The sequence below is a fragment of the Labeo rohita genome, chromosome 3, assembly GCF_022985175.1.
Source record: "Labeo rohita strain BAU-BD-2019 chromosome 3, IGBB_LRoh.1.0, whole genome shotgun sequence".
NCBI lineage: Eukaryota > Metazoa > Chordata > Actinopteri > Cypriniformes > Cyprinidae > Labeo > Labeo rohita.
Window position 1 is genome coordinate 35021047 of NC_066871.1, and position 15759 is coordinate 35036805.

General features: G+C 34.8%; 1 protein-coding gene across 1 annotated transcript in view; it reads left to right on the forward strand.

Annotated features, from left to right (window-relative positions):
- LOC127162665 (alpha-1,6-mannosylglycoprotein 6-beta-N-acetylglucosaminyltransferase B) overlaps positions 1-15759 on the forward strand; it is a 130144-nt gene that overhangs the window by 41850 nt on the left and 72535 nt on the right. Inside the window, 4 exon segments of the mRNA XM_051105497.1 lie at positions 6794-6903; positions 11174-11247; positions 15021-15125; positions 15127-15189. Of these exon segments, the coding sequence (XP_050961454.1) occupies positions 6794-6903; positions 11174-11247; positions 15021-15125; positions 15127-15189 (352 nt within the window).

Sequence of the window (15759 nt, forward strand, 5' to 3'; positions counted from 1 at the left end):
TTGATCTTCTGAGTTTTTTGACATATCCTAAGTGTCTTGAACTAGAATACACAGATTTCAGGCAGAGCAAGACAAGATTTGAGATTAAAAAGTATTTAACCCTTTGACTGTCACCATCCCCAAAATAATAATAATAATCTTTAAAAAATAAAGTAAATCTTTAAAAATAAAGTATATGCATAAACCCAAATAAATAAAAAAACAGTTATCAAAAAAACATGTCATTTTCTGTGTCCTAAACTCCTGAAACATTGGTGTCTCATTTTAGAGCAGTCAAAGCAGTTTAATAAAGAAGTCAATTAAATCTGTGTGTGAGTGTGTATTGAAAAATTTTATTATTATTTTTTTTAAAAGTAACTAAGTGTTTTAATTACACATTTTTCTCAGTAACTGTTACATTGACATTTTTTACTTAAATTATATAATTCCATTACATGTAACTACAGTAGCACATACAGTATATCCAGTGAGCTTGTGTTGTTATTATTGACCCAAAGCAGACTTCTTACATTAGTGGTTTTTACAGACCTCATATATGCTCATACCAGCAATCTAATGTTTTGTTAACACATTAGAGTTTATGTTACTGTTTTGGTTCTTTCAGTTAAAATATATTACGACATGCACACATTGCTTATTAGTTATGCGATGATGTAAAGAGCCTTCTTTTAGAATTAGGTTGATAGATTTTACTTGAGTTACTGTAAAATAAAGCTTGGGTTAGTGTAAAATGTAAGAGAGCTGATATAACATTTTGGTTGCCAGAGTCTGTAGCCATATCTGACTCAAATTCAAGTTTTGAATTGTGTATGTACTGTACTGTCATATAGAATGTGCAGCCTACAGTTATGTCAAAACTTATTTTTGTTTACCCTTTCACCATATAGTGAACTATGTGCTATTTGTTGTAAAGTAAATAGTAAATGAGTGGACATGTTTGTGAAGGTGTAAAATACAGCAATGCCTCAGAGCAGAAGAAAGTTTCTGGGCATCTGAAGTAATTATTACAGCAACTGATGTAGATGTAACGGATATTGACTATACTGTCTGAACGAACGGCTCCAATGTCATCACTCATGAAATGTGAAAGTCAGTCCTAATGATCGACTTTGAAATACAGTACAGATCGAATTGGGTGTAGTATCAGCAAAGCCTTAGAACGTGCGTTTTTGAAATGCGTCTGTTGGACTGAAAATCACCACTGACTTTCTTTCTCAAGCTGATTTGATGTGGATGAAAGACCACAGGAGGTAAAAAGCTCTGACAGTATCTAAAAAAAGACGTCTCAGAAGTGCAGAGATTGCGGAAGTCAAACATGCATGTGACAGCTCCGCCTGAACGCTTTATTGTCTTTGGGTGTGAAGTCAGAAAGGTCAGGGTTCAGATGGCGTGTTTTTCTGAGCGTTCAGCTTTGTGCCGTGCGGAGGTGACATTTATTGGAAATGACAGAGTTGCTCACAGAGGGGGGCTGTTTGCTTCAGCGTGTTGCTGATGTAGCTGCAGGGCACGAGGTTGCAGGCGGTTCATGTGAGCTGTATTATAAAGAAATCAAACTCTTGGTGCGATACAAAGATGACAATGCGTTCCTTAAGCTTGCTGAAAGACATTTTCCTGTCTCTCTGAAAGAGATTTTTCAAGTCTCTTGAGGTACCTGAAATAAAACCTATTGAGGTTTTATTGAAATAGTCTTGGATGCAAGAGAAAAAATATAGTCAAAAATAACTAGGATCGCACAAAGCTTGAGAGGTACAGTGGGTACAGAGACAACAATCACAGTCTGTGTTTTTTTTTTTTTTTTTTTTTTTTTTTGAAAGTTTGCAAACAAACAAAGTTCTTATTTTATACTTCAGTACTCAACATCTGGACTTGAAAATGTTTGTTTATTGTATTCTGTATTTTTGTCATTTTTAGGGCTAATATGGGCAAACATTTGGATATTTTATTTGCTTATAAATGCAGATAATTCAATATTTTATTATTTGGTCATTTTCAGTGTCTATCACAAGTCTTGCCCATTTTTGTTTCACATATTAGCAAACTGAGTTTCAGATATTAGCGAATTGACTATTATGTAATTTTGCTAAAATATAAAAAATAATTTCAGCATGCTATATGTGGACATTATTGTGTCATTATTGCTGTTCAACACATTTGCTGTCCTAAAGTGCTCGACCAGTACCTGCAATTCTGTTAAGGCTCATTTCAGCCTTGTATTTCATCATTGTGGATCACTGAAGCATGAAGATCTGAGCTAGAAACTCAAATGTTCAAACTCAGGAATAAGTGATCCTTCTGTAGAATTACTGTGTATCGCATCACATTATTAGTCTAGGACATTTATTAGTTTGTGTAAAAATGTGACCTATGCTGGCAAAATGAGTTGCAATGAGCAAATGTCCAAAAATGAGTCACCATTAAAAAAAAAAAAAAAAAAAAAAAAAAAAAAAAACCTTAAAATGATGTATGATTTGTTGGACCCGTTTGAAGTCAATAGAGTCAGCAAAGTCAATTTTGTGAGAAAAAAATTGTGTTCAAGTTTTCTAAAGGTTCCAAAGTAAAATCACCAAGCAATGTTGAGTTTTTAAAATATTTATGGTAGGAAATTTACAAATTATCTTTGTGGAACATGATCTTTACTTAATATCATAAAGAAAAATCCATCATTTTAACCCATACAATGTACTATTGGCTATTGCTACAAATTAAGAGTTTATTTGCAAAAACAGATAACTGGTAAACATGAGTCTTGAAAATTGAAAAAAAAAAAAAAAGAGCTTTCTGTTTTTGCAAATTAACTCTTTAAATACACCCTACTGCTACTTACCCTACCTAGCTGCTACTTATGTTTTGTCACATATTAATCACATATTAATAATCACAATATAGCTATTTTTTATTTGATCTTTGTTATTAAAAATTGGAACAAAGATGCAAATAAATAGTAGAACAAATATAATATATATAATATAATCGTGTGCTTCTTCTCATTCCTGTTGTGGATTACAATCAAGAGAAGTGAATGATTCCGTCTTTCCTTTTATTGTTAGATTAACATTAATGAGGCCTGTATATTATTATATATATAATTATTAAGATATGAAAAGGTTGGTTCCAAAATGCTGTAAATCAATTTTGATTAATTTGAGTAAAAATGTGATTTCTTTACCAAGAAAGTGGCTGGATGAAAACCACTATTTTCTGTTTCAAACTTTCACATAGCATCTTTAGGTTATAATAACGTAAAAAATTTAAATCCAGATTTTAATTTTCAGAGATTTATTATAAAGACTGATTTTTTTTCCCGCCAAAATCCAATAAATCCATCAGGGCTCTATGCTTACTTTTCTTTTTAGGAGCACTTGTGCTTCTAACATAAAAAAATGTAGGAACACAGTCAAAATTTTAGTAGCACCTTCTAATCAATAATCAAAAAAAGAAAAAAAATAGCCTTCCCATAACGAGGTGATATTTGACTACTGAATTAGAGGGGAATTTTGTTTTTACTTTTGTAATATAATGGCATTTTTTAACTTTATTAAAAGTATGTCATCTTTTATGTCAGTTTTTTAAAAAATATATTTTTGCCAAGACAGAAATTTTGTAATTCTGTAATTCTGTCATTCTGAAAAACCTCAAATTCTAAAAACCTCAAATTCAACCAAAATTGCAATTCCAAATCATTTTGCCAGCACGGGTCACAAATGAACATTAAAAAGTTATACTTAAAGGCAGGGAAGGAGATTTGGTAAAAATAAATAAGGTTGAACGTCAATTTATAGCCTTATAGCAATCACTAAGTTAAGTTGTCTAATTGTATTTATATACTGTGGAAGGCATATGACCATAATTGTTCGTCCAATCATATTCCTCAGTCCGCAGGCTACAAAAGGCTGTCCTATCTGCTTGTCAAAGTACGTATTTTCACATCTCTGCCCACACTAGTCAAGTGCTTTGTACTTTTCTTTCTCACTGGTGAATGAGATATTAACTAATCTGGCAGCACTGTAAAATCCAATAGTTTACCTTACTTAGATATAATTAGTTATCTTTACTTAGTTGCTATACTTACTAGGTTTTATTAAGTTACAGCTACTTTCAAGCGAGTAAAACAGTTTACTTACTACTTTGAGTGATGCTCACTTAAAATATATTCAAGTAGCCACAAAGGAACCAATGACATTAATAAACCAGTGAGAGGCAGCAGTGCACTAATATGTTGCTAATTTGCAAAATAACAACAGAAGAAGAAGAAAATAATTTTTTTTGAGGTGGCAATTGTTAATCTGCAGTTATTTTTCATAGTTACATTCACTCATTTCCCAAAGTCATCTTGAATGTTGTTTCAATACAACTATATATTTGAGAGAACATCACATAAGCTGACTTCATAAATTGATGTTGATTTTCATAAAATGTTGTTGGTGTGTCTTATTTTGTTTTATTTATTTTTTATTGTTATTATTTTGATTTTTTTTTACTTATAGTTATTAGTTATAGTTAGTTATAGTTATTACTAATATTATAGTGATTAATGTTCCGTTTGGTTGGGCACTTGGAACTTTGCTTTTCTTATTATAATTTTCTTCCTATTGATGCAGCAATGCAACATGAAGTCATAATTTTTGATTTCAAGGGAAGAAAAGTAATAAGTAGGTTGCTTTTAGAAGGTAACCTTCGCGTTCTGATATTTCGATTAGCTAAATCTTTCCAATTCTTTAGCTGATGTATTTTTTGTGTTTATTAATGATCTTTTACAATTTTATTGTTCTTCACAAACACCTTGAGAAACTTTATTGGGTTGAGACAGTCCTTTAATATTTGTGATAATGTGCTCAAGTCACAGACTTCAACATTCAGCATGTGAATCACAACGATGGTAACAATTCAATTTTATTTATTTTTATTAATTGTGACAATAACCATTATATTATTTTATTTTCTCTTTTTGTTGTGTTACTGCTGACACAAGTCAGTAAATAAAATTAGCAAATAAAAACAACAACAGTAAAACAAAGCAATTGTATAATTTATTCATGCCGCAATGCACTCTGGGAGTCAGTGAGTAGCTATACTAAGTCAAGTGTAAGCCTAAAGTAAATGATTAAGTACCCCCTACAGTTCTTTTTTAGTAACTAGAACTCCCGTGTAAGTAAACTATACTAACTAAGCATTTGTCACTACAACATACTATTCTTATTTCACTTTACTTAGTTTTTTTAAGGCAATCGGTTTGCATGCTTTTTTTAAGTAAGCCCAACTAATTGGATTTTACAGTGAGTGTTGCCAGATCAGGTGGATGATGTCCAGCCCAAAACCTGCACACTCCAACAACAACAACAACAACAACAACAAACGCCCAAAACTTTAGCCATCAGAGTAATGTGATAAAATATAATTGCCGCATCGATCAAGTTTGATAAGGACCATTTTTAACTCCTTAAAACAAAATAATGATGACAAAATAATATAAAAATAGATGTATTTTCCAGGAAAACAGATCAAATCAGTGCAAATACATTTAAAAAATATGACCAAAATATGCAGGCAGACACTATATCAAAATGGCTATTAAGAAATTAACTGATAACCTCGAAAAAAAAAAAAAAAAAAAAAAAAAAAAAAAAAACACACATTCATCATTTTAGTATTAAATTAAAAATAAATAAATAAATACAGTGCACTTACCTTCCTATCACACTTTAACTTCAGACAGAACAAGAGAAAGTCTTTCGTGAAGTACACTGTAGAACAAGATACAGAACTTTGCACAGTCACAACTTGTCAAGTCCAGCAGTTTTGATTTTGATTAAATTAGTCAACTGTGCTCTGATTTTAGATTTACAATATTAAAGCCTCTCTCATTCCACAGGTGTAATTCCCATTTTGAGAGTTAAGTCACTCTCCCACTCATGTAACCACCATGTAACTTATTTGTATTAATACTACTACTACTACTACTACTAATTAGAAGATCAATACACAATGACACATACAATGCATTAGAAAATATTTAAAACATGGTTAAAACTTTGCAAAACTGTTTTACCTTCAAATAACAAATAACACACTGTAATCTGCTTGTTTTAATAAAAAAACAACCATGGGACAATTAAATGACACAATGTTTCCTTTCATTTTAACACAGCTTTTTAATCTTTTAGATCATTTCTATGCTGTCAACAACAAGGGAATTAACTTGCTACTGACTTAATTGCTGTAACGTGTTTTTCTCTCAGGGCCAGGCCCAAACATGCCGCATGTCATTTTCATTATCTGTCTATGTAAATGGTGCCAGCACGGAAGCATTGCTATTTCATGCTCCAAGCATATTTCAAACAATTAGCATGTCCGATGGGTAATCGTACCATTCAAGGATGTTACAATCCAGTTCCACAATAAATAGAAAGACTTGCTTCAGTAGAGGCTAAAGGAAAGCGCCTCAGACTTCTGTTTCCTCTCAAGGTTGTAGTATGTGTAGGTGCATTTTAATTCAGATTAGACACACACGTCATCCATTAATGATTTCTTATATTCATTATGCACAGGTACTGTAAGGTTTGCTCCATTTCCATATTGCATATTTAAAGGCATCTTTTCTCACCCCCATGTTGTTCTAAACTACCACTTCATTCTGTGGAAAACAAAATGAGATGTTAGGCGAAATGTCTGAGCTCATTCTTTCCAAAAAAAAAAAAGAGAAGAGTATCATCAAAGTAGCCCAGTCTCGTTTAGGATGAACTATTTCTTTAATAGCCCTGTTATTTCTCCTTCTTTCTCCTGTTCACTTTTCCAGATTCCAGCCGGTAGGTCTGGTAGAGCGAATCCAGGCCATCGCCCAGAATGTGTCAGACATGGCTATACGAATGGAGCAGATTCTAAAGAAGACTAATATCCCAGAAAGAGGTAAATCTCTCATTTATGTTTGGGTGGCAAGGACCGAACTTTCTTGTTGCAAGCGATATTGTAGGAAAGGAAAATCAGGAATTAGATAATTGGATAGAAAATAGCAATCACATTAAATGGAGAGAGTAATACTTAAAGGGGAACTCCACTTCCAGAACAACAATTTACAAATAATTTACTCACCTTGTCATCCAAGATGTTCATGTCTTTCTGTCTTCAGTCGTAAAGAAATTATGGTTTTTGAAGAAAATATTTCAGGATTTTTCTTCATATAATGGACTTCAATTGTGCCCCCGATGTTGAACTTCCAAAATGTTGTTTAAATGCAGCTTCAAAAGGCTCTAAACGATCCCAGCTGAGGAAGGGTCTTATCTAGCAAAACAATTGGTCATTTTTTTCTAAATTTGTATACTTTTTAAGCACAAAAGCTCATGTAGCACAGGCTCTGGGATGCGCGTTCACAACGCTACGTACTATTGAATCACGTCGAAAGGTCACGCGGAACTACAGACCCAGTGTTTACAAAGCGAATGCGCAAAGACTAACAAAGTGCAAGTAAGTCAAACGCTGTTTACAAACAAAAAGCTACAACAATGACGAACGATTCTGAAGTTATAGGAGAAAATAAGATGGAGTTTTTCACCATACTCTATCTTTTTGAGCTGAAGTACACAGACGACAAACTTAGATGTGATTCGTAGTAGTGATGGGACGTTCGGATCATTTTACCGACTTGGACCTTTGAGTCTCGCTCAGCAAAATAAACAAAAATTTTTCAAGTCATTTCGTTCATTTTAGCAAAATATAATTAAAATGTTATGTGTTACTTCCCTAACACATCTACTGCTTACACAAATGTTGATCACACTACAAACAAGACAAAACTGTAATGCTAAAAAGAAACAGAAAAGATTAATTCATTGTTTACCTGGGTCTTTAGTCTATGATTAGCTCACCTTACCTCTCTGACATGTTTTCAGCCCCATAAGATGAACGAACAACTCGAAAAACCCAAAGACTCAAAACAGGTGAACTAATTCCAGTACAGAACCTATAGGATGTTGCACATGCGCGACTGAATGAATCACTCCCCGAGATGACTCGTTCTTCCTGAGTCACGTTAAAGATCTGTTCAAAATGAACGAATCATTCCAGAACGTGCATCCCAGAGCCTGTGCTACACAAGCTTTTGTGCTTAAAAAGTATAGAAATTTTTCGAAAAAAATGACTGATTGTTTCACTAGATAAGACCCTTCTTCCTCGGCTGGGATCATTTAGAGCCCTTTGAAGCTGCATTTAAACTACATTTTGTAAGTTCAAAATCAGGGGCACAATTGAAGTCCACTATATGAAGAGAAATCCTGAAATGTTTTCCTCAAAAACCATAATTTCTTTACGACTGAAAACAGAAAAAAACATAAAACATCTTGGATGACAAGGGGGTGAGTAAATTATTTGTAAATTGTTGTTCTGGAAGTGGACTTCTCCCTTAACTATCCCGCTTTTTTAAGAGAAAAAGGTTTCATCAATCTCATATTAGTCTCCCCTTGAGTTTCAGAAGAGACTGATCAATAATATTTTTCAAATTATATCTCAAACAACTCTTAGATTAACTGTACCAACAAATCTAAATCTGCAGTCAAAAAGCTTAAATGATCCTCATAACTTCTCAACTCATCCATTCTTTATTGTGTCTAAACTAAAATGAAGTATAATTAAGTCTGTGAAGTCCTTGAAGAGCTACACATCGCACACAAGATTGATTAACTCACCAAAAACTCTTATTTTAGTCTCTTAGTGAGCCAAAAGCGTATTAAAATGCGCTGTTTAAAATTAGACATGAGGAGGTCTGGGCTCAGTTCCATTTTTTCAGGACAGCACATTCGTTCTTTATTATTTAATGCAACTTGATTGGACTTCATCGCTATAATGCCAATCATCTCTTGCCGCTATTTGTACAGCGAGCGTCTCTGTAGGGTCTGATATCTCTAAAGTTTGCCAACAGAGTTTGGTGGAATTCCAGCAGGTTTTTAGCGAGCATATGTGCAAGCTGTGTGGGAGGTTTATTTAAACTATTAATGTAAGACAAACAGAATTCTCTCTTCAGCTCTGCCATTTGAACAGAATTCAGCTCATGCTTGTGCTTACTTAGTTAAGAGAACCTTTATGCTGAGCACCTCGTGTGCTATTGAAATTGTATTTTTAATGACTTTTTGGACATTTCCAATTTCTTATGTTTAAAATTGACTTCTGAAGAAATTATGGTTTTTGAGGAAAGCATTTCAGGATTTTTCTCCATATAATGGATTTCATTGGTGCCCCGATTTCGAACTTCCAAAATGTAGTCTAAATGCAGATTCAAAGGGCTCTAAATGATCCCAGCTGAGGGAGAAGGGTCTTATCTAGCAAAACGATCTGTAATTTTTTTTCGGAAAATAAACTTAAAATAAACAAAAAGGTATAAAATAAACTGTATACTTTTTAAGCAGAAAAGCTTGTGTAGCACAGGCCCTGGGATGCGTGTCCATGACACTACATACTATTCAATCATGTCAAAAGGTCATGTGGAACGTAGATGGAACTACAGACCCAGTGTTTACAAAGTGAACGCACAAAGACTAAGGCACAAGTAAGTCAAACGCTGTTTACAAACAAAAAGGTACAATGATGTCAGACGATTCTGAAAATAAGAGGGAGTTTTTTGACATACTCTACCATTTTGAGCCACCGTACACAGAAGATTAACTTAGATGTGATTCGTAGTTTCATGAACGTGCATCCTAAAGCCTGTGCTACACGAGCTCTTGTGCTTAAAATGTATACAAATTTTTATTCTTCTCCTTCTTCTTCTTCTTCAAAAAACAATTGTTTCGCAAGATAAGACTTCTTCCTCGGCTGGGATCGTTTAGAGCCCTTTGAAGCTGCATTTAAACTGTTTTGGAAGTTCAAAATCCAGGCACCAGTGAAGTTCATTATATGGAGTAAAATTCTGAAATGCTTTCCTCAAAAACCGTAATTTCTTTACTGACAGAGGGTGAGTAAATTATTTTTAAATTGTTGTTCTGGAAGTGGAGTAACACAGCTTGTAACACTTCGAAGACAAAGGAAAACAAGTAACTGCATCATATGACCCCTTTAATATATTTTAAAATGTAATTTATTACTGTGATCAAAGCATTTTCAGCATCATTACTTCAGGCTTAAGTATATAATCAGTATATGCTGAGTTGCTGCTTTTTTTGTATATTTCTATTTATCAAAAGTAAATAAATAATAAATAAAGTATCAGGGTATAAATAAATACATAAATAAAGCAGCAAAAAATGTTTTCAACACTGGTAATAATAATAATTAAGAATAATTAAGCACCAATAATATCTGATAAAAATTGAGCACCACCTTAGCATAGTTTGATAATTTGTGAAGGATCATGTGACCATGAAGACTGAAAAAGTACATTGAGATTTTTGGTGAAGTATCATTCTTCTTACATTTTTCTCCTCAGAAAAAAGAAAAAAAAACAAAAAAACAATAGTATTGCAAGTGTCTCCTCAAGAGTTTAAAAATAGAAAAAAAATAGACTACAGCAAGGTCTCAGATTATTGTTTTCGAAGATATCAGAGTCTGCAATCAAAAGGGATTTCAATAGGCATTTATAAACTTAAAAGTTTAAGGAGTGACAAGTGCAGAATGTGGGAGCAAATCTCTTAAATCAATGTTCTATGTGTGTACAAAACACTGGAGTCATTGGATGTCTTCTGATTAAAAAAAGTTCAATGGGGTTTTTTTGGCTGCTTAGTATCTTTTCATAATCAAGCAGAATAGCTTATAATTCTTTTCTCTGTGAGTATGCTTGATGGATCTGAAGTAGCCTGTTGTACAAAGAACAGCCTCTTTCTTCGTTAATTAGGCTGACTGGGGCCGACTACCAGTGAGAGATGGGAGTTTATTAATCAAGGCGAGGGGATGTTTGCAATTTTCTGTTCCTTTTTTTTCTACCCAACTGAACACAAAGCAGTACAGAGCTCTTAACAAAGCCCAGAGCAAGCATTACTCAGACATGTAAGAGGTATGAGGGCAAGAGGCCGCTTTCATAATGCTTAATAAAGCAAGCTTAAAGAAAGTTGAGGAGATGGGAGAAGATATGGAGGGCTCTCCCAAAGCCTCATTAAAACCAAGAACATTTGGTCCCACTGGTGTTCCACAATGAAGCTACTGTAGTGTGGAAAAGTGCTATCAGACCTTGACTGCCTGTCGTTTTCATCTACAGGCCGAGATGGAGTTACAGGCCAGTGCGAAGTCCCAAAGGATCCCAGGTACCCGGATTGCGCCAGTAAAGTGGATGTGAGTTGACGAGATTTTTTTTTCTTCTTTTTTTCAAACTCCTTTATGTCTGGTCTTTTTTTTTTTCTATTTCTTGGTTGCCTTAGAGAAAAACAGATTGGTGGAGGCAAACACTGGCACCCAACAAATGGATTTCTAGCTGAGTGTTTTCACACCTGTTTCATTGATTGATGATGTTGTTTTTTAGATGATGTCTCTTTTCTGTTGTTGTTTATTTGAGTACAGTTTGTCCTCTTTTTTTTTCTTTTAACAATCAGACCATCCCAGACTCTTTACCAAAACGTGATCAGCCTTTAAGCCAAGAATAACAAGTGTCACGATCGGTTCTACAAGAAACACAAAGTGCATTCACAAAATGTCCCAATAAAATAAATAAAGTACTTTATGAAGTAATTAATTTATATTTTATTATATTATATCTCATTTCACAGTGTTGCTCATTTTCTTATTTTTCTAGCAGAATAATAACACAAATAACACAAATATTGAGTATATATATATATATGCCAGCAACTGTTTGATAACCAGTATTCCTCAAAATGTCTTCTTTTTTTGTACAGCAGATGCAAGACATCCATACAGGTTTTCGAACAACAACACACCAATGCAAATATTTACCACAAACAAGATAGTGAAAGAAGCCATGCATATTATTTGCGCTTTGCATTTATGATTAACATCCAGTATCAGAGTTTTTGGGGGCATTAATGCACTGAAACTGGCATTGAACACAAAAAAAACACTGAACTGCTGTTGTCTTTGCACTTAATGGTTTTAAGCACAAACCTGAAAATTACTTATTAAATAAAATGATTGATGTTTCTGAACTTTTCATGAACTACATGCGAAACCTGTGATAAACAAGTTGTTTACATAACATACTCGGCAATCATTCACGCTTTTGCTCTGTATGAGACACAGCTTATCCTCATGAGTATTTTTCTGTTCTACATATATTTACACTAACCTACATGGACATTCTTCTCCCACACATTTTGCATTTGCATATTTCCCCATTGCATTAAATGAGTTTCTATAAAATAAAATCTTGGGCTGTCAAAAGTTTAAAATAATTATGATGCATTCAATGATTTGTATTGTAGTTAATGCATACAGGGGGGATTTATTAAGAACAAATTGCTCCCGCTGAAAGCTGTTTATTTGCATGGGCTGTCTGCACTGCTTTGGCCCCCGATTCACTAAATTAATTATGCAGATCAGGCAACCGCTCAAAAACGCCCTGAAAATCTATGCCAATTTTACACAGTGCAGTTCAGATCTCACAACCGCTTCATAGTGCTGTATTCCTGTATTATGGAGGTAGGCCACCATGACCTGACATATTTTTGTGGAAACCGTGTTTTTTTTTTTTTTTTTTTTTTTTTGAATAGGAATCAATATATGTTCATCATTATATCTGTAAATGTTTTTACCTTTACTTTTGATTCACTTTGCATTACAACTATTGCAATTTGTTAGTGAATAAGAAGTCTTTGGAACCTTTAATATGGTAAGACACAAGAACAACAACAAAATGTGTAAGAGTTTGTTTTGGAATTCATTATACTTGCATTCATTATTCTTATACTACTAGTAAAATATATGTGCACATAAAATATGGCCAGATACAGATAAGAAACCATAAAGAAAAAAATATTTCAGCAGCAGTGTCCAGCAATAACCGTTTCAAAATCCCTAAAAATGAAAGTAAACACTGAACTTTATGAAACAATAATTAAATAATACATCAAATAAAGTTTATGGACTTAATCTCACTTTATTTGCTGTTTTTAGATGTTTTTGCTGCTGACCTTCACTAATTAAATTCCACCATACGCAAATGCAAAACACATATGATCTGCTAAAAGATGTGTTGCATTGTCTATTGTTTCAATTTGCTTTTCATTCAGCCTGATGGATATGTTGTTTGTTTTTTTTTTTTTTTGATGTGAATACGCAATACACTTTGTGTTTTAGTTCGCATTTGGTATGAACGCACTGTTAGAGTTGTGCACTCTGTTCAGTGAGTCACTCAGGTCTGGACTGATTTAAATAAGTATGACACCATCCATCATCCATGTGAAGTGACTGTTGTATGGATGAGATTTTCTGTTAGGTTAGATGTTTGTTTAACAGTCCCATTCCAAACAAATTCTAGAAGCTGATAAATCGAGCCAATCTTTGGTTGCAAAGCATGCACATGTGGGTGGGTGTGACCAGCTGTGAGTTCAGTTTGCTGTGCTTTTGTAAGGGTTTGCTGAGGCATTAAGGTGAAGACTGATCTCGGCACGTAAATAAGACCCTTTGAACTGATCTGACTCCACCTTTTTCATTAAAGGTTATGATGCTCAGCTGGTAGAACCTGAGGTGAACAATGTCAAGGTTCCCAAGCAGGGAAATGCACTATATGGACAAAAGTACTGACCATTACACCAACAGCGATCACATAGGCATTAATTTGGAGAATGTTGTGTCTTGGTATTCTGAAACATTAAGATTTCCATTCACTGGAAGTAAGGAGCCTAGCCCATCCCCTAAAAAAACAGCCCCAAACCATTATCCCTCCACCACCAAACTTTGATACAATGAGCAAGTAACAGTCTCCTGGAATATGGCAAAAACCCAGACTTGCCTATCAAACTGCCAAACAGAGAAGCATGATTCGCCACACCACAGAATAAGTTTCCACTGCTCCAGAATCCAGTGGTAGCATAATTTACACCATGTTACGCCATGCCAATGCTGAAGCAGCTAATCAAGGTCTTCTGACTCACTAGAAATGTCTTGGCAAGTGTCTTGGTGCTGGTTGGAGCTAAAAGACTTTGGCCCTTCAGGAGCAGGAGTGGACACTTCTGCTTTACACCACTCCATCCAACACTTGGCATTGTACTTGGTGATGTGAGGTTTGCATGCATGCAGCTGCTTTGTCATTGAAACCCATCCTATAAAGCTCCTGCTGCATAGTTTTTGCATTGTCAGTGATATTAATGTCAGTGGAAGCTTGAAACTCTTCAGCTATGGAAGCAGCAAAGTGTTGGTGACTTTACACACCATGTTTAGTCCCAACTAAAATCAAACTGAACAAGCTAATCAAGGTCTTCAGGATTACTAGTGCTACGGGGAGGTAAGGTTTTTTTTCAGGGTTGGAACTAAACTCTGCAAGACATCGGCACTCCAGGACCGACCTTGTCTATCTCTGCACTAAGCCTTTTTTAAAACAACACTTTGTTTGGGGGAACTAAATTAGCTCCTTCTTCAGAGTACAGCCTAAAACATTTCTATAGGAACTACCAGTGATGTAAGTGTACGCTGATTGGCCAGACGCATACAAAACACTGGCTGCCTGGCATTTTTAAAAAGCCATGTAAAAATATTTACTCCACGAACAAGGAAAACAGCGAACAGCTATCGGTTGTCTGCAGCGTTGTGTTCTTTTCTCAGCCTTAATGATATGCAACATTCTAGATTGCCATAAAAGATTTAGTCATATTCTCATACTCTTTCAGTTAAGTAAATTAAGTAAATTGTGCATTTACATTCCATCTCCAAAACCCACGACACAGAACAAAATCAGCTCCGATCAGGGCCTCCTCCATTCATCAGTTGTTGACGTTTGTAAATGCTATAAATAAAGACGTCGCCACTGTTTCCCCGAGGGGGAAATTTGTTCTCTAGGAACCACCATGCTGGTTATAGTTCCAAGAACTATGTGATGCGAAATCCCCTAATGACAACTTTAAGAGTTAACTGTTACTCATCTCTTAATTTTTCAGTGGATGAGAGCCAGGTGGACATCGGACCCTTGCTACGCCTTTTATGGAGTAGATGGCTCCGACTGCTCTTTTCTCATCTACCTTAGTGAAGTCGAGTGGTTCTGCCCCCCCACTGGCCTGGAGGAATCAAAGCAGCCACCCTACAACCAGCAGCCTGCCAAAAAGACAGGTGAGTGCCTGAAAGAGTCAATAATCACTACACTGAATTCATTGCAATAGGGAAGTGTAGAAGTTAGTGAGGTGTGATTATGGCTAAGATCGCATGGCTGTTTTCCAAAACCTAATGAGTTTCCTACATAGGCAGTATTACTGGTATCTTTTATCAAGAAGGCAATCCGAGAATGCACAAGTTGTTACCTATACAGCATTCCAAATCAGTCACTTAGAGGTTTTATTTCATTTAGAATGCTGACTTAGTAGGCTGTAGAAAGCAAGGCAGCTCAGCGGGTTTATAACAGAGACTGTGTGAGAAGTATGTGTGTTCTCACCTGGTTAGTTACTCTCACAGTGTGTTATTTCAAGTGAGAGAGATCCAACAGTTTAAATGTTATTCAGAACGCTACTAAGCCCTGCTAAGACTGAAATGAGATATCAATTTATTCATTTTTTTTCTTCCTAGAGCTTAAAATACTGTAGCATTTTCCTGCCTGGAAAAATTACCTCTGTAAATTCCACACAGCTATTACCAGTATGAGCCTGCACTCTTTTAAAATATGCCACAATCTGTTATTTTAAAATG